General features: G+C 38.3%; 1 protein-coding gene across 1 annotated transcript in view; it reads left to right on the top strand.

Annotated features, from left to right (window-relative positions):
• ADAMTSL3 (ADAMTS like 3) overlaps positions 1-25615 on the top strand; it is a 172501-nt gene that overhangs the window by 7118 nt on the left and 139768 nt on the right. Inside the window, exon 3 of the mRNA XM_058846711.1 lies at positions 21985-22104. Coding sequence (XP_058702694.1) covers positions 21985-22104 — 120 coding nt within the window. The remainder of the gene's footprint in view (positions 1-21984; positions 22105-25615) is intronic.

The raw sequence follows: 25615 nt of genomic DNA, 5'->3' as shown, positions 1-25615 counted from the left end.
GAGAACTTGGCCTAATAAATCCCTTCCAGACAGCATATTACAGAAAGTGTTTAGCAACAATGTTATTTCTGTTTCTAATTTTGTATTTATTAGATTTAACATCATTATGGAGGGAAAATGGGAACAATATTTTCAGTCTGTTTTGAGAAATGTGGTTTCCAAGAATTGTCAGTTTGTCATGCTTCTGGATGCACTGGAAACACAGTGAATTCAAGTAAGCTCAACAAAATCGTGAAACAATATTAAAACTGCATTTATGATTGCAGTTACTAGATTGTTGCTGTATACTAATGGTTGTCATTGGTGTCCTGGTGGGAGGTCCCAACTGGTTAATAAAGCTGATTTGTAGCATTAAATAAGTGGAATGTTTGTTTATATGTAGAATCATGTATTTCTTTGTTTATGTAATGGTGTTTTTCTCTGTCATCAGGCTCTTTGCCAAAAATTGAAGCTGCTTAAAATTTCTAGGACTCAGTCACCTGTTAGTGCATGCAAGCAAAACAAGGCAACATTTACAGTGTGTATATGTGAAAGGAGGCTTGCTGCATGGTAAATCAGGGTGTGGAGGAGAGTTTTGGTTGCCTCATCTTCTGCCTTTTAGAACCAATGAAATAAGGTGACACGGACACACCTGCACTGCTACAGAGTGTGAAGAGTGAGGGATTGTGTTTTCTCAGGCTCTGGCAATAAGTGTTTCCTAGCCTGCACCTTGCTGAAGCTCTGAGAAGATTGCTGGCTTTAATCTCAGCTGGCTGATTCAGCAAGAAATTAACTAACTCCAACCTCCCTGTTTTTGCTGCAATTTCCCTGCTTACATACGTGGCTGTTCCAGGCTGTCTGCTGGGATGGAGAAATGTGAAGGGACAAGTTCTGGTTTTGATAAATTCAGATTTGCCTCTTCTGATGGATATTTTCTTTCTGACTACTGCAGCCTCTTGTGGTGTAGCAGTGGTGTGGAAGCAGAAGGCTGAACAAGCTCAGGGCTCTCTGTGGATGTATAATGAATGAAATATGCTAACATATGATTTGTCTTCCTCTCCTGAGAGTCCTCTCTTATTAGATGCTTTCAAGGTCTCATTACTAATTTGGTGCTTTGTTTTCTCAAGTATTAAAATACATTTAAACTGTTCCCTGGCTGAGTAATAGGGATGTGGGCTGAAAAGCCCAATAGCACAGTAGTGTCTTGAGTATTGTCTGCTTGCTAGGTAATATCCTAGTTGGAAACTGCCAGGTACATGTGGCATATTATGGATTCTTCAGCTGGTCTCATCAACACTTGTGTTGAAAGCAGGACAGAGAATACATCTCTCCATGGAGAGGTGGGCTGTGTGCTGGATGCTATGTAGGGGATTTTGCTAAAGCCACTAACTGATGGGACTGCTTGAACAGGCTCTGGTTTTGTCCCCTGATTTTATAACTTTATTTATATGAATATTAGGTGCTTTATGTGACTAACAAATTGCATGTTTCTTCTAGACTGGTGAGTCTCAGGTAAGTCTTTACACAGAACAGCAGTTAACAATGCCAATTGGATATTAGGGATTGATGTGAAAGGGAGGTGTAAGATAAAGCAAAGAGCATCATCCTTTCACTGTAGGAATTCCTGGTTTTCCTGTGCTGGTGCACTGTATACAGTTCAAATCCCTTTATGAATGAGGTGGAAAGGTTAGGCAGGAATCAGCTGATGACTTCTTTCTTTCAGTGTAAGAACTGAGTGCCTTTAAATAAAAGTACTAGGAGGGAGATGGAAAACAGTGAAATGTGGGTTTCTTCCATGTAAGTATAATGACATTTGGCACTCCTTCCCATACTTTTTGAACAGAAGGTTACATGGATGTCAGGGGAGACAGCATGTATAGTGGGCAGGTCCCCTTCACAGTACTGTGCAGATGAACTCCAGCGGGGTGGGAAGGTGAGTCCAGGAAGGTGCTGCAGCATTCTTGCTCTGGAAATGCTTTTTTTGGGTGTCCAGTTATTGGCTGCTGTTGGAAGCTGATAGACTGGATGGTTCCTTGGTCTGAATCAGTTCAGCTGTTCTTAGGTCATTTTGGTGTTCCTTGGGGCTACACTTGAGCATCATTGAACTAGAACCAGTACTAGATTTACTGGCATTTATGAATAGTCATTTAGAAATTAATAAAGAAATACATACTCCAAACTCCAGGAGTATCTGGATGATTGTCCTGGATGTAAGAAATTGCTCTAAACTTAAATGGGTGCCTACATTCTGAGCTTCTTTGTATCTGCTGGGAATATTTTTTTATTTTTATATTGTTATTAATTTTTTAATGTGAATATTTTTAGGATGTTTCTAATATATTTTCAAATGTTAGAATTTTAGAATGATTTTTCAAGCATGAAAGGAAATTCAGGCTTAATTACTGGAAAAAACTTCTTATTTTTAAACAAACATTAGTATTTTCTTGAGGAAGACAAATAGACAAACAGCTTCTGATATAGTATTAAATATGGCTTGGCTTAAGTTCCACTTTCATTATGTGATCAGTTCTTCTGTAAAACACAAATATTCCAGATATTTTCCCTGCATGAGAGAGCACTTGCCTTCCCCTCAGTGTGAAACTGCACACCCAAATGCTTTTCCTGTTTCCTTTTCCTCCCTCTTTCAGTTAAATTTGGAACACAATAGGTTGGTTAAAACTATAAGGAAGACCTCCAGAATGCTATCTTAACATATGGGGTTTTACCATGCAGCTGTTTATCTTCTGCTAGAAGGGAACTATAAATGTGTTTTTAATGCCAGGAGCTGGGCTTAAAATGCCATTAGTTATCTGCTGGGAATAGATTTGAAAATTAGTAAGCAATTAGATCAGTGGGCAAATACATTTTACTTAATATTGTAAGTCTCATGGGCCTTTCCAATATCCTGTTAGCATCACCTGTTCTTAACACTCAACCTTTTAAAGCTTTTCCCTTATGCAGTGTGACAATAAAAGGGAAAACTTTGTTTAACTCCTAAGTAAAAATTAAGAATTTAATTTTAATTTTAAAACCCCCAACCTGCCTGGTTTCTCCAAGGGAAACAGAGAAGTTCTTGGAACACTAAGCTTTTCTTGGAGAAAATTTCTTCCTGTAGATAACCATCTTTAGAAGGGCCTTAGTTGGGATAACAAAACATGTGGGTTTTGTTCTGATCTTTTGAACTTGCTTGAATTATGTCCTTAGCAGACACTGGTGATGCATTCATTTGTAATTGCATATTTTTCTTGCTGAATTTAGACCTCTGTGAGCCATCTGTAATGTGTCACGTAGGTGCCACTATTTAGAAATGGGGGAAATGTAGGAATCATAACCTTTTTTTTTTTGCTATTTCAAATGTATAGGCCAGTCTTTGAGAACACTGAGGAAAAGACCTAGTTCTCTTCAGCTGTCCTGTTGAGTGTCTCATCATCCCTTGTTTGCCAAAAGCTCCCTTTAAGTCAGTGATAGTATGAGGGCTCTTGTACTCTAGGCACTACAAGATCTCAGGTCTGAAAAAAGATCCTTCATGAGGTTGCTGTGCCGCAAGTGAGACCTTATTTTGTAAAATTCAGGCTTTCTACTTCAACAGTACAGCATTCTGCACTTGAGTAACAAGCAAAGTCTGCAGACACTTTGCCTGAGACATCAGTGGGAGTTTTTCTGGAGTAAGACTTGCCCTTAGGAAACAAACAGAGGCTGAATTTTATTAGTGCTAACTAGTTGGCTATCATATTTCCTGTTGTGTGGTGTGAATCAGTCCATCTCTTCATCATAAGGACAGATGGCATTTTAAGTGTTGCCTGCAGCTGCTTTCTTGAAAAATGGCTGTATTTGCATCTCTGGAAAGAAAAAAAGCAGAGATAATAAAGATAATTTTCTTGTTGCTTATAAACCTTGCAGGACTTGAAGTGATTTTCACTTTATTTCATGTCACTTTATTTTATGTCACTGAAGACCGTTTTATCAGGCGTTACTCTCCATCCCTGTTGGCAGGAATTCCTCTGAACTGCTGTAGAGGGAAACATCAAAACTGGTCCTTAGAGCATGTGCATTGTTTTTCAGGAGAACTGAAGCAGAAAGTGGAAACTCTTTAAAAATCAATGCAGGTTTTTGCCACAATTACTATCTTCAGAAGATGTCTCTGAATCTTTTAAGGGGTTGCTCTCTTCACTGCATGGTGCAGTTCTGAGGGTGAAAAGTGAGACACAAGTACACCACCAGTGAGGAAGACAGAGCTGATTTCTACATGTAGCAGCATTTTGTCTGTGCGTATGAAAATTGACATCATGGTGTAGGAATGTTGACCGTGTTTTGCATTTTGCTAGCTGCACTTACTGGAAAGCATGTGTTTCAAAGGGAGTTTTCAATTTTTATAAGTCTTTGCTTCCATAATAGCCCAGTCTTATTTTGAATGTAGACTTGAGCTATGAATAAAATTTAACTCATGGAGTAAGATTCCTCTGGCACAAAATGTGAATGAATTATGCAAACGTTAACTAATAATGTGCATGTCTGGGTCAGAGTAGTCACAGCCAACCTTTAGGTTCCACTGTTGCCACTCAGCATTGTCTTATTCTGTTCAAGAATGCCTTATTCTCAGAGTAAGGATGCTGAGTTTGGATGATCTTCTCCCAAGGAAAGTGTGTGTTCCCAAGAAAAGTCTGCACTAAGTGTGGAGAAAGCTTAGCTGGCTGCACAAAACTAACCCTTTGGTTGTGGGAAACTTCCATTAATGTGATTTCTTAGTTCCAGATGAGGCTGTGAAATAAATGAGCTGAGAAGTGAAGAAAAAAAAGCAATTAAAAAGTGGCACTAGCTCTTCTTCTGGAGAGAGTAATCATTCAGACAAAATTAGTAAAAATCAATTTGATTATCTTTCAATAATGGGGTGGCCTCTCTCTTTGACCTTCATAATCCAATTAATCTTCCCAGAGTTATATACTATGTAGAAAGTTGGCAACCCAAATTTCCCATGTCATCAACTCTGTCCAGTCTCCTGAGAAAGTTTCCTAAGTGCAACATCCTTGCACCTGCTAGTTCTTCCCCAGCTCTTCCCAGAATCAGATTGCTCTGAACACCTTCATGAATTTATTCCATGTTATTGAAGCAATTTACTGACTTTAATAATGGGATTCCCTAGCTGATAGGAGACAGGTCCAGTTCCATTAACCTGTTCTTTTATTGAAAGACCCAATTCTTTTTTCAGTGTCTGGGAGAGATGGATTTGAAAGAGTTAGACATCTGTACTCTGAGAAATGACATCTGTGTTTTTAGGTGAAATCAGAAGTACCTAGGACCTGTCAAAGAGTCTATTCCTTCGCCTGCAGAGAAATGTTAGCAAGTCTTTTCATGAAGGGCATTTAACAACCCTAGAAAAATACAGCTCTCTATTTCAGGTGTGCAGTGTTTCTATTCACTGCTGAAACTTTAAACTTTGTTCCTATGTGTATGCTATATGGAAATACGTGCCCGTGTAGCATATGTGATTGCACTAACAAAGTCTCAGGCAAACTGAGATTGTCTCTAGCTGGATTTTAGTCTGCATTAAGTGTTAGAAACCTGCAGGTTCCTCATGGACTCTTCCCTATGTATAAGTTGCAGTGCTGCTGCATAAAACAATGATTTAACCCAGCATTAGTTTTAGTTGAGAAATTAGACACAATCAGAATTTTTGAACAGCTGAATAAGAACATGCGTTGAGAAAAATGGGAACTGATGCTTTATATTAAGGGTGATGCATTTTGCTAGGCTGAGTGCCTGCTCTGGGGTTTGCAGTGGCATGATAGCTTTTGTAAAATAGGGGCCTGCTTGCATCATTTTGTGCTGGAAATGACTCTTTTAATAAAGTAGCTTAGAAAAAAATTCCTGTTCAGAGCTGCATAATTAACACCAGATAGGTCAGAAATAATGTATGGAGCACCTGAGTAGAAATAAAATTTAGATTTCTGGGGACAGTCTTGGTTGTAATGGGTCTTGCTTTCAGCAACTTATTACTCTGTGCAGGTATTTGTGTTGAAATTTATCCAGTTCTCTTCATCGATACTTGCTCTGTTCAGCCTTTAAAATGCTGGTGTAGCTCATCTGTGTCTACTGCTCTTTCTGGAGAGCTGCCCTAGCAGTGCAGCTCCTGTGGGCTGTCAGTACCAGAGGATCTCTGCTGCAGAAGGGATTTTTCTCTCAGTGGGTTTTGGTGAGGGTTGGTGAGGTACTCAGCCCTTCCCCAAGGCTCTGGAGCTGCAGAGAGCTCTCAGTGGGGTCAGTCCTGGCTGCTCTGAAGTTTCTCAGAGGCATGTAAGCCAAACTGCAGGGCTCTCAGCTAGCTGATATTGATATCCTATATCTTGGTAATTTTTACTCTATTTTTTTATTTGCCAACTGCAAAGAATTTAATGATTACTCTTAATATTTCATCAGAACATTTCCACATAAGCAGCTGTATTTCAAATATATCTCAAATGTTCAATTTGTAATTGTCATTATACCTACCTATGACTTTAATTGTTTATTTCTAGAATCTGATTTCAAGTAGAGCAAGAACTGTACAAGCTTTATTGTTAGGGGTGAAATTTAAACTTTATTGGGATTAAGTGTTTAATAGTATAATTTGCTGCATATGTTGCAAATACAAACTGCTATGAATAGATCCTCTGTAGAAAAAAAAAAGCATTTGATATGTTATATATGGACTTAAATCCAATATGTTGTTATCTTTAACTAAAGGAAATTATAAGAAGAGATTTACAGAGGAGGGTTTATTCTATTAACTTTAATTTCTTTAAAACTTTTCTCAACTGAACTGAATTTAGTTTCTGTATTTTGACTTTGTTTAAAATGTGCTGTACATAACTTCCTCTGTTCCTTGAATATTATTCTGAAAATAGTACAAATTGGCTGTTTTTCATCTACATGAGAAGAGAAAAATATAATTAGTAGCAGTAGGTGGATTATTTATTTAAGTGGGGTGCCCTGATTTTCTATTTGTCCGCTCACAGTAGACTTGAGGATTTAAGCACAAGGTTTCCTGTTACATTACTAGATTTTTTAAGATGTAATTTCTGTACCTTGCAAATAACTGTGAGGGAAGTAGTAGTACAGAACACACTGATTTAGAATAGGTATTGGTTTGGATTCTTATGACTTTTAGGTAATTTGGAATGACTCTGTGTTTTTAAATTGCAGAAATATAGAATTTTGGACTACTTTGAGATTTAGAGACCATATTCTTGGCCTAGAACTTTTGATTTAGAGATTTAATTATTGTCCCACACTTCCTTTTAAAGGGTGTAGCTGTTTCTTAGAGGGTTTTATATAAATAGGTAATCAGGGTTTTTAAAAACAAAATTGGTTGTATTTTTTTATAGAACAATTTGCAGTCAGTACCTTTTTTATTGAAGTACACACCATTTTTATTGGAGTAACACAAAATGTGGGAAATTGCTGCATGAATTATCTTAACTCTAAGAAAGAGCAATCATATAGGGAAGGGATAAATCTCATTCAGTCATATTTAAATGGTTTTCTGTTAGAGGGCAAAAAATTTTAGACCTTGTGTAGGATTTCCTTCAGCCTTTCCACCAGGAACTATAAAAAGGTTGTATAAAGACACAGAATAATTACAGCCTGAGTCAGGCCAGCAAGTTGGCTTTTTTCACTGTAATCACAATAAAAGAACATCTATCTTGGCCAAAAGAACTGGGCTCTGAAATAGAGATGTTCTGGACTGATAATCCCAAGTGCAGCCAGTCTTGCAGAGAAATACACAGGTTGATATTTATATTTGGATCTTTTTATTTAAAATGGATGCTGTTTAGGCTTCTTATAATAGCATTTTACTCTGTGTAGGGTGCAGAGGAAACCAGGCCTATAAAACTTGCAAATGAAAATAGGAGTACTGCCACAGATAACTCCAACATGGTTTAACAGTGAGACTATTATTGTTTTCAATTTGCAAAGCAGTGGAGAATGTGAAGAAATGTATAATTATGCAGGATAAGAATAGATCAACTGAATCAGTAAGATCACAGTATTCCACACCACTGCAAATTCACCAGATTGTGAAGGTTCCAGCTTCAGTAGTTTCTTGTGTCGTGGTTGTCTTTAGTCTGAGAACTTATAGATGTGTAGGGCAAAAGGAACCTTCTACAATTAAAAAAAAGGGCAGATGAATTTATTTCCCTCCCTTTGCACAGTCCATTGTTCTTGGATGCTGTCTGTATTTTGAAAAGTCTTAGAATGCTAAAGACAAACATATGAGAATCTGGAACCATGCTAAAGCTTTAGATACTGAGCTGTTAGGGTTGGCCTCCGAGCTCACTTTAGCTTGTACTGGCAAACTAAGAGCTGACTGCGGATAAGAAAATTCAGGGGAGGTTATTGCCATGGATCCTTCCAAAAGTGCTCAGGAGTAGTTGAAAAATATTCTGTAGGAATAGTGCCCCTCTGTAAATCTTTAAAATTAAACTATGCTGTCAAGAATTCTGTTTAACCTGAAGTGCAAATGCTGGTGGTAAAAGAGCAGCTGCTAGATACACAAGAGTAGATGATGTTTCACCACTGGTTAGCATGAGGCATGTATGAGGGGACTCGACATTTCCTCTGGCCCTTGCTGGTTTTAAGAGTAGTCAGCAGAGTATCCCATGTCCTACAAGAGGCATGAGTTTTACAAAAGACAAGGTCAAGGGGAAAAACCAAGATTGTGTACTCTTTAGAATTCTGTATCTTTTTGAAAAGCTTTTCCTTAGTAGTCATCCTACTTCTGAGCAAAATTGTGGTGTTTTCCACTTGGCTGGAGCAGGAGAGGCTGAATGAGTCATCTTGTAAGGGATGTCCATGGGACTTGGAGCTGATTGCTTGTTTTGCATGAAGGCAAATGCGTTAAGAGATTTGACTGTACCAGCAGCAGCAATAAGAGTCAGTCCCTCCACAGCCTTTACTGTTCAACCAGGAGGGTTTTCTAGCAGCTTAACTACAGTCTGTGCTTCGTATTCAGTTGTGGATCTCTAAGTTTCAGCTGCTGGTAGGTCCAGTGAAATGCCAGTATCTTGGTATCTGCTGGAAAGTTATCACTTCCTTCAGTTAGCATCTTCAAACTGTTGGCAAAGAGAAGGAAATGACCATTTATCCTACTATCCATCTGCTATATGCCATCATAAACTCCAGAGCGATATTTGGAGTAAAATTATTCTGTTAAATTTCCTGTAGAAAGATAATCATAATTGGAAAGCAGTGCATGACTTATGACATGTCTCAGTTCATCTGTCCTGGGAACTATCCATTGTACACACACATCTGCTTCTGTACACCCACACAGGATGGGAAGATATTCCTCCACAGGAAGGTCTTCCGTTCCCTCAGAATGCAGGTGGTATGTATTGGCAAATCACGTATTGTGGATGTGGGGGCCAAGTTCCCAGAGCAGTGCACACAGAGTGAAGCAATTCACTCAGCTGCTCGAATGAGAATACAAGATGGGTGAGTAGGAATACAATCGCAGGGCCCACCTTCCCCTGTTCCTTCTGTGATAACTGTTTCACTCACTTCTACTTGCCACTTGTTGCATTTGAAATATTGACCTTTAGAAGACTAAAATTACTATATAATGAGATCGGTCACAAGGAAGACATGGCGCTTAAAATATTTAAAGAAAATGCAGTGCATTTAATAGGGCATCATACATTTTTAAATCCCAAAACTCTAGGCAATGTCTTACCTTTGAATTACGGATGTTCCGAAGTGCTGTCCATTTCTTATCCTTTATCTGTTCATTGAATGTCTTTCTGTAATCTCCTGGATCATTTTAAAATTGCTTAATAGAATGTCTTTGCTGGGCATGGAAGACGGGTGATAGAGTTGTAGAGTTGTAGCTATCCTGATTAGAGCAGGCACCCTGTTCTGAATTAGAAGTTTCTATTTTCCTTTTATGTCTGACTTGCTCAGCTGTGTCTTTTAACATTTCAGCAATCCTGGTTCGTTCAGAGGATTTATTTCATTCTTTCCAGCAGCAGGCTCTGTGTTTATCTTTTCTCACCCCAGTAAGAGCCCTTTCCCCTTCACCATATCAGTCCTCCGGCATTACTGTACACATTGTATAGAAGGACAAAAATGAGTCATTAAACTAATGACCATTAGTCTTAACAGTTGTCACTGAACAGAGGCCTGCAGTGCCTGTCATGTGAGCTTTTAATTGCTCTGGGGTTTGCTGCTAAAGCAGAGTAATCTAAGTAGTGGCTTATTAGTGAGGGTACACGTGAAATGCTGTCAGTTAATGCTGGTAAATGAGTTGTGACTGGGAAGGGAACAATCTTCAGATTAATGGTATGTCCTCTTACACTGTTGCATTATTTGGTTTTTTTTTTTCAGTTATTGAACCTTTTTCTAGTTAGCATTTAATTTTTAATGCTGCATAGTGTGTCTGGCTCAGTACAACGGGGTTATAACTTTGCCCTGCTTGGGATGCTTTCACTGGCAAAAGAGAAAGATGAAATATACTTGAACAACCACCCTTTCTCCCTTGAAAAAAGTGAGAGGAAGCTGAAAAATGGATGGATTATAAATATCAAGACTGGCATCACTGAAGGAGCAGTTAAGCTGAGATTTAAATGTAGCTAAATTAGAGTGCTTGGAGAAGTGAGTTGCAGTGTTTGAACAGTGGGCCTCAGTCTGGGAAACCATTTCAGGTTTCCCAGGTTTCAGCACATCAGGTGGGAATGATGATACTGGAAGTCACTGTCAATAATCTCAAAGTGGCAGATGAATGATAAGACAGAAGTAATTTCTTAGGGAAAAGTGGTTTACTATGAAGTAGCATGCTTTGCCTCATGGTTGGTGTATCAGAATTCCTGACACCAGTAAAGCACAGAAAACTTAAAACCTTTAGAGTATTTTCAGAAATGTGTTTGAGACTTAGAAACTGCGTGCTATGAACAGTTTCTTTCGGGAATTTCTTTTTAAAATCATGCTGAAACAGGTGTGCACACGTGGAGGGAGCTTGGCTGAAAGGCATTCACCTCATGTGCCTTATTAATAGCCTTAAACCAACATTCCTACAGCAGAACCATGACCATTTAACTGCTTCCTCATTGTGAAAATGTGCCTGACCAACTCAATGTGCAAGGCTGCTCAGTCCATAAACCCTGCAAAGGGACTTATTGCAGTGGAGAAAGAAGAGTAGACAAAGAACTGGGTTAATATCACTAAAATTATCAGAAGTAGTGGAAAACTAACAGTGGAAAAATCACATTTTCCTCGCCATATGGTGAACGCATTCATATGCTGAGCTGTTGGAAATCCTAAGTGAGCCTGGGAGTGAACATCTGGCTGGGGCATTTCTCTACAGTCTGCTTTCTTCCAGGTGAGAGAGGATTTGTCAGCTAGAGGTAACAGAGAGGAGAACCACTTTGATTATTTACACTCTTATTCGGGGTGGTCTGTCTTTGTAAGTAGAATTTTGGGATCCACCCCCCTCCGCAGCCCCTCTTTTAAAAAATGTTGACAAGATGTAGCAGGAGCTCTCGGTGCTCTGCTGAGAAAGGTGGATGAAGAGCAGTGTTAGCCCAAGCTCTCCTGTGGCACTTACAGTACTATTCAGTCATTGAGAAGCTTTCTGATGGTAGATATGGATTATCAGAAGCTTTCTATCTTTCTGACCTGTCAGAGTTGCTTAGTTACCTGCCCTTTGGGCTCCCCTACTTGAGTTTTGGGCTATTAAAAAGAGTTGTGCCAAAGATGTGTTTTCTTGCTGAGAAATGATTCCAGTTCTTGTGGCTGAGAGTTTGCCTGTTTCCAGGTCAATTTCTATTATGAGAATTTGTAGTAATTTACAGTAGCAGAGCAATTCCGTCCATTTAATCTACCTGTTTAGTTCATGATAAACACCACACTGTTGCTGATGACAACACTGTATAAACAGTATGCAATGAAGAAAAATGACCAGTGCTAGGGCAGCCTTTTCTGGGGATTGAATACTTGCTGATTTTTCCCTGCCACCTGAATCAGAAGCAGATGTACAGAGATTGAGGGCAGGGAGAAAACTCCCTGTCATTAGCAATGAAAGGCATGGCAGTGCCCTGCAATGTATGATAGAATCACAGTTCAGGTTTCCTCACATGACAAAAGTCTCTGGTTTTAACTGCACTCATGAACAACTTTAATGTCAAAATCTTCAGCATTTAGCTCTGAAGTGTATAGTGGTTTAGGATTCTTTTTTTTTCCCCCTAAGTGCTGTGGTTTTAATACCATTCCATCACCCCACACATTTCCCTTCTTTGTGTTTTCATTATGCAACAGGAATTCTCTTAAAAATCTGGATCCGCCACTAGTTCTAGCAGGTGTTTGGCTCCTGAGTGCCAGAGACTTTTTTTCTTCAAACAGCTTATGGATGAGAATTTCACTGCCCTTAGGCACAATTTCAACTGAAGTATATGAAAAGCGTGTTACTCTGTCAGTTCAAATTATATCACTATTAAAGAAAAAACTCAAAAGGAAATTAAATATAAATAATCATACTAACATAACATAATATTAATAACATTAAGGTTATAATTTAAATTAAAAAGAGTTGGGAAAATCTGAGTCAGAAGTCCCAGACTCTCCTGAGAGCAGCCATTGTAAATGAGGATATTGACAACTTTGAATCACACAATATGTCTTGATGAATAGTACAATAATACTGGAGTATATGAGAACTAAATGTAATTTTTAGTTCTGTATAATATACTGTGTAGGAAATAAGTATTGTGTGAAGTCTTGTACCTAATTTCCCTCATCCTTATCCTGTTTATCTGATGGTGGCTAACACTCTTCTGCTGTACCTCACAGTCCTAGGTCCCATTTTGCTCACATATAAATATACAAATTGCTACTACCTGTATTGCCTTCCTTGGGCTGTTGAGACCTGCATGAAGAAAAGTTGATCATATGTAGTGTTTTTTTTTCATTAAATCCTGAAATCTGCTCTCACACCAGTGTGAGCATGTCACTGTGGCCAGGTGAAAACCAAGAGGCATTTTACGAGTGCTGTGCAGAATTGTTAACAAAATGGTACCATGAAGTTTCACCTGCCCCAAATTTTTGCTTTATGTCAGTTTTTGGGAGGATTTTTGCTTAACTGCAACTCTTTGTTACCTAGGAGCTCTCACACCTTTCTTGTAACCTTTCTTCAGCATTATTAGTTATCCAGTCTGGATACTGGGAAAGGGGATGAGGAGGAAATAATTTATTAGAGAAGTGTGATGTTGGTCTTGCAAGTCAATTTGGTACTGTTTATCTCACTAGGAAAGGATTAGAGTTCCACAGCCTCCTGTTCTTCTTATGAGGCCTCTATTCATCATTTTTTGGTGGTGGTGTTGAGTTATCCTGAGGTCTATGTTAATGCATGGCCTGCCATAGCTACTAGGGTGTCTTGTCCCCTCATGGTGGGGGTTGCTTCCACCCATTACAGGAATGACCCTGTATCCTTTCTCATTTCATTTCATTCTTTCCTTTGCTCCTTAAGCAATGTGAATCTTGCATGTGTTGATTTGTTGAGCTTTATAATCCAGCTGGCTCTGACAATGATCCTACATAGCCTTTAACTGTGCTTCTGTCTTGCCTTTTGTACAGAGATTTGCAGTTCCTCAAAGATTGTGCTTCCAGTCTCCTCCAGTATGTAAGTGGACCTGCAGTTGTCATAGATAAGCAGAGTTGTCACTTTCCTGCAAAGGAATGCAGGTGTCAGCAGCTTGTCAGCTTAACAAAAGAAAAATCCTTTACCACGTGCTGCTCATGATAAAGGACACTAATAAAATGTCCTGGATTTGGCTACATGAAGTTGATTTTCCACCTGGTAGCTGGTATAGTGCTGCATTTTGGATTTAGGATGAGAACAATGGTGTTTTGGTCATTTCTGAGCAGCGCTTTCTCTAAGTCCAGGACTTTCCCTGTTCATACACTGTTCTTGCACTTACAGCCAGGAGGCTGGGGGTGCACAAGAAACTGGGAGGGGGCACAGCCAGGAAAGGTGACTCCAAGTTCCCAGTGGATGTCCCATGCTGGATGGGGACACACTGAGCAATAAAACTGTGGAATGTTGGCCAGGGGTGGGTGGCTGATTCTCAGGGACTGGCCAGACATCAGTCAGCAAATACAGAGCAATTGCACTGGGCATCCCTTGTTTTGTATATTTTTTTAATCATCATTATTATTGTTTTCTTTTCCTTTTTTTGTCCTATTAATCTGTCTTTATCTCACACACACTTTTTCTCCTGATTCTTTCCCCCATCTGGCTGCAGGGATGAGTGAGGGAATGTCTGGGTGGTGTTTAGTTGCCTGTCAGGTTAAACTACAACTGGTTTCTCTGCTAAGGATGCTCATAGTACTTCTGTAGAATATTTTTTTTCTGTGGAGATCATGAGAACCCTTAGAAGCTGTCAATGGATAAAAGATAGAGCTCCATGAGAATATGCTCTGATAATACTAAAAGGACTTTATTTAGGACAAGAATTTTACCAATTAGGTTTCTTAATAAGGAATACAAAGAAGATTTTGTCTGGAATAGTGGAACAGATGGTGGAAGAGGTGATAAAATCTTTTTAGACTTCAGTCACCTATGTCTGTCTTTCAAGATTTTAAAGACGTTTAAGTGAAATAGTACTTTCTGTCTCATTTCCAGATATTCCTTCCTTTTACTGTTATATCACAGAGGCAAGTTAATAAAGATGATGAAAAAAGAGTGAAAATATCCTGCAACTCTTCCCATTCCCCCAAAGCACAAGCTTTGAGGAACATGCAGGTAGAATCTCCACTCACCAGCGTAGATTGTTTTATCTATGTGCTATAAAATTGCTTTTCTGTTGGATCAAAACATGGCTGTGCCCCTTCCCCATTCCCCAAGGCTAAGCTAAAGAGTTGGGGAAATAATTGGGTATTGCATATTTTGAAAGCAGGATCTGATCCACAGTCACTAACTTTCTGACAATAATTGGAAGTGAGCTGCTCTGGGGTTATCTTGTCTGGACACTGAATTTTCCCCCTTGGCTCTTATTGGTACAAAACTGGAGAGAACTGAGTAAGCAGTGCTGCTCACAGACCTAGCATTGTTAAATTGCAGGGGATGCTGTCCTGCTGCAGCTGGATTTGGGCCCTGGTTCTGGGAGGAGGTCCCTGGGAACTTTGCCACTGATCTCACTGGGAGCAGCTTCAGTCTGCTGGTGCTGCTCTTTTTAGAGCAAATTTTAGGCACATCTGATCAATTCTTTGGAAAGAAGGCAGAGTCTGGCTGACACAGAGTTTAGAAGAAGCTTCACTGGAAGAAGGAAAACATCAGTGTTCATGTCTTTTAGGAATATGAACCAAAGTAGATATTTAAGCTGGGTTTTGAAAATAAATGAAGTTTTGGCTAAATCCTGCTGCAGTATTTCCGTGAAATGTTTAATCTTTTGGCCAGACAATAGCAAGAGAAAACATAAGTAATTGTTGATAAATATCCAAAAGCTTAATCACTATTATAAATTTTAGAGGGTGCAGGAAAAGATTTCAAAATGTGTTGATCTCAGCCTGCAGCCCAAGCTACGCCAAAGAAAATGTATTTACATTTAATCAAGAAAAATGGTGGTTGGTAGAAATGTCTGAAAGATGGGATCTTAATTAAAAAACTAAATGATCTCCATTGTTCTTCCTGTTTCAGTGCTGGCTTAAGGTTGTACAAACTGAGAGGCTGAAGAAAAGTTCAGGCTGAGCACTTTTGTTCTGGTGACGTGATCTTAAGCACATTCCAGTGACTGGAACGACTCCGAGTGCTTGAATGGGCGCAGGATGGTTGGAGCAGCAGAGATGATGAAGGCAGTCACTTTCTTGCAGCTGTGAATATGATTATAGTCACAGCTTAGATTCAGTTTTCAGTGATAGACACTTCAAACAATAGCTGGACTATCAGTTTCTAAGTTGCTTGCTGGCAGTGTTTTACTGTGTTGGAAAAATGGTGGCTTTTCCAAAATATTTAAGAATTGTCTTTTGCTTATCTTTGTATGCATCTTCAACTCAGAGGCACATTTTCCAAACTTGTTTTATTTCTTCATGTTCATGCAGGCCTACAATAAGAGATGAGAGGAAAAGTCATTAGATTTGGGCTGAAATCAGACTTAAAGTTTTAAGTCTGCTTTTAACTAATACAGAGCATGAAACATGGAAGAAAAATCCTTGAGTCTCCCACTCTCTGTCCCTGTGAGAGCTTTTGACTCAGTGGTTCGGATTGTCTCAGTTGTGACCTGCCTGATGAAATCTGACAGCCAACTTCTTCTTTCAGGGTTCTTCTATGAAGAAGTGCTTGACTTCAGTTCAGCCAAGTCCTCCTCCATTTTTTCTGGGAGAAATGACATTTATACTTTAATTCTGATTTGAAATGCTGGTCTCTTAGTTTAATATTAATAATTAAATAATTGGCCTGGTCTGCTGAAATGCTGAGCTGCTGGCAGTTTCTGTGGAAACTCGGCTCTCTTGCAGGGTCTTTAAATGTTTCAGAGTGTCTAGCATTAGGAAGCTGTTTTTGTAGATCTTGGCCATGACAAAAGCTAATCTGACTCTTACTAGATATTTATTCATCAGGATTGCTTGCTCTGGAGATATCCAAAGTTCTGAACTGTTGATGTGACATTGTTTATCTGCAAACACACTTTTTCATGTTGTGATGAAGCTGGAGTGCTGTGCTCTATCTGACATTTTTGTATGGGAGTCCTTGAAAATCCATTAAACTAAACTGCTACTTAGCTGGTATATTACTTCCCTGGGGCGTAAATCAAATGCTGCAGCAGCTTAGGAGACAGATATTTAACTTGAATTAAATAGGAATACATGCATTTTGGTATATGATTGGACTTGCTGTGCATATTAATCTGACAAGCATGTATTTACAAGTCATTAAGAATGCAGATAGTTTTTCTCATTTTGCTTTTCCCATCTTTTTTTTTTTTCCCTAAAACAATGATTTTGGAAACGAACACTGCCCATTTTCCACTTCCAACAAGAACTAATAAAAAGCCACAAAACTATGGAAAGCAAACTGCCTTCACTGTATTTGTCTTTTCTTTATAGAATTTACTTTGGGCAGGGTAGTGCAGTTGTGCATAACTGTAAAGCTTTAGTTGATTAGACCTTTTGTCTTTTGTCTGTGTTTCTTTCTAAAAGCAAGATATTGAGGCAGTTTCAGGAAGAACATGGTATTTTTCATTTTCAGCATTTGAAATAAATAATTTTGGAGCTTTCATCTGCATTACTCCAGTTTGCTCTCATTGTGCTCCCAGTTTTAGGAAGGACACAGACTTAGTTAGGGAATGACTGATTTAAGTATAAGTAATGTTTATATGTGTTAAATGCACATTATAGCAGAGTTGTTACTTTTCTCTTGGTTGTGGTTCTTTGTGCCAAGAAACTCTAAAATTAAATTTTTTTCTGTATCTGAAATATTAATGTTTTGTTTCTAATTATGTTCAAGTCATTTATTTGAGACATTACATCTCTGTTTTCTCGTCTTCTCGACCTTCACTTCTCAGATTTTGTAGAAGAAAGCTCTCTTTCTTAAGCTGCTGCTATCTATATATAAATATGGAACAATTACTTTCAAGTCCACTGGTGGTTGTGATTAAGTAGAATAGTAGCATGCAATTACAAGGTTTAATTGAGCTTTGTCTTGGCCTTAATATCAAATTATCTCCAAGAGCTGTAGACTAAACCATATTTTTAAAGTTTATCTGAAATGAAAATACCAGTTTAAATCCTTGGATGGAATTGTTACTCTCTAACTTGGAAGGAATGTCCAATGATTAATATTTTTAATTTTTATTAATAGGAAAACTCTACATTTTAGTGATTTGATAATTGTAAGTGAGCTGACACTCACTTGGAGTGGAATGGCAATAGTTAACGTGAATCCTGGGTATCAAGGAGAAAAAAGAGCAGTTAAAGTACTTTGCATTGTGTGGTCATTTCAGAACGTGCCAATGGGATTCATTTTGGATCAAATGGAACCAGAAGTTGTGCCCCAGCAGTGCCTGCTGTGCTCAGTCACTGGGAGATGCTTGGCTGTGTGTGGGTGTTCAGTCCTTCTCAGCCTTCCCACTTGCTAATGGCATTATTGGCTGGGAAGCACTCAGTGACCATTCCTCTTATTCTCAATAATAAATTGAAATAAAACCATCAAATCCAACAGCTCAGATGCTTCTAGTCAGTGCTCTACAGAGCAATGGAACTGGGCAGCAGCAAAAACAATGTGCAGCTCTTGATGGAAGAGATCTAGAAACCAGAGGCTTGGATACAGGCAATTCTTTGTGTCTTGTGCAATTGAAGGTGGAAGAGTAATTTGGTCTTTCAGCACTCAGGTGGGGAGTGGTGAGTGAGGAAGCAACCACAGTCTGAGATCAAAGCTGTGCTCCAGCCCAAGGCTTGAATAAACCCCGTGCCATTTCAAACTTCCCACTTCTGCTGATCAGGATAGCTCTCCTTGATCACATAGGTAGAAAAACGTAGCATGGAAGACCTTATTTTTTCGGTTTCTGACTAATAAGTTACATGTCCTAATTGACTAGAAAGATGTTCAAACACTGATCTGTTTCAAATTTTTATATTTTCTTTTTCGTCAGTAGGTAATACATACTTTCTTGCTACATGATGTGTTAATTTCAATGAATTTTATGTAGTGATTAGTATTATATCTGCTTTGGCTACGTTATCACCTTCTACTGTCTTCATATGCTTAAGATCATAAAAGCTGGTTTAAAATGCCTGCTTTAAATCTTAAGTGTACTTGTAACTTGACACATTTAATTTAAAGCTATTGAGATTAAACTGGCCATTAAACAGACCTAAAACACTAGTATGAAATGTAATTGTTTTCTGAAACTTGCACTTATAGTCTTTACTTTAAAGCATGAATTTATATCAGATTAGCTAAGTCATTCCGAGATGATCTCAAATATGCTATAAATCCACAGACTGTTGAAATTTGAATTACGTTTAAGCCAAAGTACCCCTAGAAATATAAAAGCCTCATAAGGAGCATTGGAAGATTCCTCAGTGGGGAATAAAATGGACTAAGTGGAAACATTGTATTTTGTGTTCAGTACAATGTATGAATGACAGTGCCTTGGGAACATGCAGCTTATTTGAAGGCGCCTGCATCTAGAGGGTAAAAGTGGTTTTTGCTGCTTTGGTGAGTGGATACAAAAGAGTTCTTTGAACATTTGAAGAGTTGGTTTTTTAAAAATTAACTTCTCCGTTTTGGTTGTTTATCAGATGAAATTCATTGGTTTCAACATTAACAGCTGATAGTGTCTTCTTAGTGTTTGTTTTCTAGTTTTAATCGCTTGGCTGTATTCTTTCTTACTCGACTTATACCAGCCAGGCAGCAGTACCTATTGCTGCAGCTGACAATCAGTTTCCAGTGTAACCTCCTGTGTAACTTTACAAAATAGCTGCATTTTACACTGAATTTTTCTGTACTTGGAAGCCAGATTTTGCTTGTCTGAATCTAGCAAGGATTTCTCTGCTCCTCAAGTGCCTAGCTGCTCATTAGCTTTTCACAAGGAAATGGAATGTGTGATGGAAACCCCTAGTTTTTCTTGTTAATTGCTATTTCAGCTCCAAATACTAGCATGTTTATTCAAAGCATAACACTGATTAATGTCCAAAGACTTTGTATTTGAAATGTTTAAATTACAAAGATGAGAAATACAAGCAAGTTTATTGCTACTGACAAATTTGTTTATGAGAAATTAGGCAACAGTGTGATACATACAATTAGCTGAGAAGTATGGTGGGGTAATTTTGATTCTCTTCTGCCTGTAAATGAGGCAAATCTTCCAAATATATTGTTATAAAGCACTAGCACTTAACAAGATTATTTCCCAAACTATTCTACAAATATAAACTAAACTTAGCAATATTAAGATAGGTCAGTAGATGTTGTAATTGTTTTACACCTGGCAGAACTGAGGTAGAAATGAGAAGCACTTTAACCCAGGCCACTGGAGATTTAGAATGCGTATCTCTTATCCATTAGGCCTGTGCTGAAATCATGGGATTACATCACTGCCATATTCCCTGACACAGGATCTATCGATAGCCCATTGAAACCAGTGGGGAAGGATGCCAGATTATGTCAGCCCATTTCATGTCTGGGTTATGCCTCACATGTCAAGGCTCACATCAGCTGCAGCCAGCTCGGATTCAGCAGGAAGCACAACTGTGAGCCTCTTTTGGTGGCCTTCTGGGGAAACAAACGGTTTTTACCAAATGTAAATTTGTTCTCCATATTCTATTGCTTAATTATGCATAAATAAGATCTGTTGGCTAAAGGGTAAAAGTGAGATCTCTGCTGCAGTAAGCTTTATAGAAATGTAAGGATAATATGGTGTGAATGTGAATCACTCCTATGTAGGCCTGATGAAAAAAATCCTCTTTACAATCTTGTTCAGTCTTGCATGCTGAAATATGACCTTTACCCTAGTCTAGACGTGTCCTTTGCAAGCTATTTCTAGTTTATATGAAGACTGCTTGATTTAAACCAAGTATGTTAATCTGATGCTGTCATGACTGATGGGGTTTGCAGTCTGAGAAGCTGACAGCTCTCAACAGAGTGAGCAAAAGCACTGTAAGCTTCTCCAGACCATCCTGCAAATGATGTGCCATCTGCTTTTTATGAGATAAGTTGAGAGCTTCAGAAGGTGAACTTACTGCAAGAAAGTGCAGTAGGTCTTACCTTCCTTTTCCACCACAAACTGGTTTAAATTATGTTGATTACTTTAGAAATCTCTAGTTAGCTGGCACCTATATTTGGTACAGTTTTAGCCAAGAGTCTAGAAACTAGGCAATGGCAACTGCCAGCTTTCATGTGAAATTGCTGTGTAAATGTCAAAATATACAGTTTAATTACACCCCTATTTATTAAGTTTATTCATTGGTAAATGTCCAGCAGTAACTTGCACATTTCAGGCCTCTTTTTTCTGCCCCAAAAGGTTTCAGCCTTTTGAAAGGTAATGTTCATCTCCTTGCCCTGTCCTCACTACATTGCTGGACTCAGTATTCTGCATTCAAAAGATGATTTCTTATTTTCTCTAGTATGCAAACTAGCTGGCTTCTCAGGGCAGTGTTGACTGCAGGAGGAATAAGGGCAGAAGAGTCTGTGCAGAACATTTTCTACATTTCTGGGTTTCTTGAGACACCTCCAGTGCAGTGAGATGAGTGCTCGGTGTGTTGAGCACACTTCAGGTGTGCTGTGATTGCTGACCAGGCACAGATCCTCGAAGCAAAAGCTGTTTCTCTAATCAAAGCTGGGGTGTCAGACAGCCCAGCTGGAGGTACCAGCTATGATTCTGACAGAATTCACTCCTCTGCAGTTTGAAATGAAGCCTTTTTTTTCTTTCCCAGTGTGCTCTCAAGTGCTCTTCTTGAGTTGTGAATAGCATCCTGAACTAACATGGAACACTGCTTGTGTTCACTGCAGTCATTCCCACTCCCCATTTTTCTTTGCAGTCATATCTTCCTGCAAGATAGCAAAGTAATTCATAGCGTCATGGCTTCACAGGTAACCCTGCTGGACTAGGTGGGACCTCAAGATATCTTCTAAGCTGAGTTAGTCTATGATTCTGTCTTTGTTTCTTCCTGTAAAAATAAATATATTGTGTTTAACCAAAAAGCTTGTTACCTGCAGCAGCCACTTCTCTGGTGAAGTGTACAAGGAAAAAGAAAGTGTAATGTTGCTTTTTGAATGTCTTTGATCAGTGATGTTGGATAAGCCACCACTCCTTTGGTTTAGTTGCTTATTCTGCTATTGAGGCAATATTGTTTTGGTTTGAACCTCTGCATGTCTCCATCACAGCAAAATATCCACCCAGAAATACCATGCCTTAAAACACAACACTTTTTTTTAATTATTTCCTCCAGAAGTTAGATTTTGTAATTACATGCATAGTTTTTTTTTTAAAAAAAATTACTTGTGTTTGTAGTAGGCATAACATGACCTTTCTGAATTTCTTACAGACAAGAGCAGAGCAGTCCCAAGGTGCATACTTCTTGCCTGAGTTTGCACTTTCTCCACAGGGGAGTTTTCTTGAGGATACCACGGGGGAGCAGTTCCTCACTTACCGCTATGATGACCAGGTTAGTGTGCTATGTGTGAAAATGATAGAGATGGATTGATTCATCTAACTCTGAGACAAAGATTACTGTGAAACAGATTAAGATGGAGAGTTATCAAAAGATGTTCTCTTTTGAAGGCACATCAAATTTATAGCAAGCTGAATGATAACACACCATGCAAAATCCAATTTGAGGAACTTAGTTGCATAAATAATAATAACACAACTTTTAGGAAATATTAATAGATTGTAATGGAGGCAGAAGCAGCAATATTTTAGTGATGTGTTAATAGATGTTCATAGTTAAATCTGCAAAATGTGTAGATTGTCCTTTCTGTGAATTGCTTGACTTAATTTGTTTTATTTAATGGAAAAATCTGTGTTAGGCAGATTTTGCATTTTCCACCTTGTGAAAAGTCAGAATATTGTATTAGTTTATGAAGTTTTTGAAAGTTGGGTGAATTATAAAGAAACAAATAGAAATGTAATAATGGATGGAACAGTGTTTAGAAAGAAACAATTTTTTTTTAAAGTTAAAAATTTTTAATGCTTTCTCCAGACCCATAGAAACATTATGTTAAACATGGAATATAGATATAAATGTAAAGAAAGCAACATGAAAGAAATGCTGTTAATCTTGGCAAAAGATCTGAAGTAAACCTAGGAAATGTGTGGTGTGCTGTGGAAATTTACTCATAACACAATGTGTTCCAGGAGTCAGTCGAATTTCACATCAAAACTGTCTGAATTACATTCATAGACACTTACAGTACATTTCTTAATGTAAGAGGAGGGAATTTGTTAGGAAACACTCCCTGTAGAAGTGAGAGAAGAGCCAAACTTTCCCTGCATCACAAGGTATGGTTCTGTCAGTGATGGGCAGATTTATTTTGAAAGATGGGCTCCTTGAAGGAGCTACTTGAAAAAAATAGTTTACTCATCACAGTCCTGAAAGAGAGAGCTGAGGTGAGTTTATTTAAGCTTTAAATTGACAATGTTTTTAGATAGATAAAAGGAAGCAGAGAAGCTACAATAGAAGGCATGCTGAGCCACTGTGAACTATTTGAATTTAGTTTGATTGTTTACAAAAATTCATACTTTTGCTTCCCTAGAGGATCTTGATTATCAACAGAAAAGGTTCTTGGATAAGACCTTCCTTGGACCAAACACCTGGGAAAGCAATAACTTATAGGACAGTAAAATGCAGCTGCAACTCAGGCTGCATTTAATGACAGTAGTTGAAAAATACTGTAAAGGTTATACACTTTGATCAAAATAGTTTCCATTTAATGGAACACATTTTCGAAAAGATGATAAATCAAATATAACAGAGGCTTAGTCTGAGTCTTTGACTAGACTGTTTGGACTATGTGAATAATATAGCTGATTAAAAAACAAACAAAATGAATCCCCTTGAAAAACCCTCAAATACCAGCATAGCTCTATACAGAAGCCAGTTCCAAGCCCAATTCCATTTGATGGAAAGAATTCCATTTGCTGGAAAGTTTTTCATTAATTCCATTGAGATCTGAATTGGATCTAGGATATGGCCAGCTTCTGTTCTTTCATAAATGTGATTTAGTTTTGAAGCCTGCTCTTCCCAGACACTTAGCAGTATGAAATTAAGTTTGAATTCCTGGAACTGAAAGTGGTGCTGAAACATCAAAATGTTGAAAGTAAAAGCAACTGTATTAGCAGTAGTTTCTTTTGAAAGAAAATTCAGTCCCTAAGCATTATTTATTAAAAGTTATGAATACATTGAATGCAGATGGGAACTGATCCCTATCTCTAGCTTTACCTTCCTGCAAGTAAACCAGGATTTCTTTGGTGAATAGAAAGATTTTCCTTGATTTTCTAGGAAAGTAATCATAGTTTGTAGTAATATACAGTTATAATTATATTTTATACTTAAATTATACTTTTGCTGAAATGGAAATACAAAACTCAATTGTATCATGGTCAAACTGGGTTAGAAAACTAGATTTTTCTGTGTTACATGCAACTCTTTCTTTTGACATTTACTGGTATGAGTGGATGGAAGTCTTAAGGGGGTGAATCATTCATTGAATAATCTCTTGAATTTTTATAAGCTGAGATGGATATGTTTGACACTTGAGAAATGTGATAAGAATACACAGGTGAATAAAAAGAGGGGAATATATATACATTGAAAGCCCATTTTAACCTATCCAGCACAGAAATTTAATCAGCACTGGAACGTTACCACATAGAGAATGCAGCAACATCTTCTCACAGACCTTAATTCCTTAATTTAGTTTTAGCAATTCATTTTCTGTTTTGTCCTACTGTGAAGGGCTGCTGGCCTTTGGTAAATACATTCCTTCACTCTCCCTGATGTCCAGAAGTGTCCTCTGGACATCCCTACAGAGTCCTCGTGTTCTTGTACATCCCAAGTTACACCTGAAAATAGGAAAATTGAAGTAACCTTGTGCACTGACTCCAGTAAAACAAGAGATCAGTCTGATCTCATCTGGTGCAGTGGCAATTCCTCCTCCTGTGTCTGTGGAAGGGAACAGAATAGATAAAAGGGGAGAGAGGTTCCTGAGACTGTGGTATGGAGGTGGAGAAGAGGGTGGCTCACAACCTCTGTTCTTTATGCTAACCAGTGTTGAGACACCTGCAGGAAAACCATCTATCCTTGTCTTCCCAAGTGTGCCCTTTTCCCCCTTGCACTGTTCCTTTTATCCAGGCCAGTACAATTTCCAGGGATAGATGGATAATATTTTTATATAGCAGCATCATCATCGTCATGATCCAAGATTAGTTTCCTTACATCCTCCAAACTCAGGAATGTTTCAAAGGGGTTTTCTTTGGCTGTTGCGTGTGATATTTTTCAAGCAGGGAGCCAGTTTAATCAGAATCATTCATTCCTTTGTTAGTAAGTAATCTCAGTAAAATAGAACTAGCTGTTACTTAAATATTCAAAAGTATTTGCTATCTGAAATGACAAGCTTACAGTTTGAAATGAAAGATGAGTAAATATTAATAGGAACACACTGTACTCTGCTCTAGCCCAGCAGAATTACACACAGATTCGTGTTGTACATGCAAGATAGTACATTTTGTTCTGGTTTAATCTGGCAAGACTGTGCTCTCATTTTTGTACAGGACTGCACTAACCTCTTTGCATATTTTGTTGCTCTGTGTGTATTTAAGAATTACATGCAGATGAAATTCTTTGGATAGATATTTTCAAAATTCAGTAACTATCTTATTTACCACTTCTATGACTATAGAGGAAAATACCTTTAAAGATCTGATTCAACTCTGACACTCCTTCACTGGGGTGACATCAGCATAGAGTGTGACATTAAGAGTTTTGACACATTTATTGCTGTATCTTCAGGGAAAAACAGTGATTCAAAGCAAATACTTCTGAGGGATCCCAAAGGACAGAAATGTAGAAATGTTTAAACTGAACCTTTTCTGAAGGCTCCTGTATTGTTCACCAAGTGATGTCTTGTATCAGTGCATTGCATCCTGCATTTCTGAAATTCTGCTGAGTCAATGCA

The sequence above is a fragment of the Poecile atricapillus genome, chromosome 11, assembly GCF_030490865.1.
Source record: "Poecile atricapillus isolate bPoeAtr1 chromosome 11, bPoeAtr1.hap1, whole genome shotgun sequence".
NCBI lineage: Eukaryota > Metazoa > Chordata > Aves > Passeriformes > Paridae > Poecile > Poecile atricapillus.
This window is presented reverse-complemented; position numbering and strand designations above follow the sequence as displayed.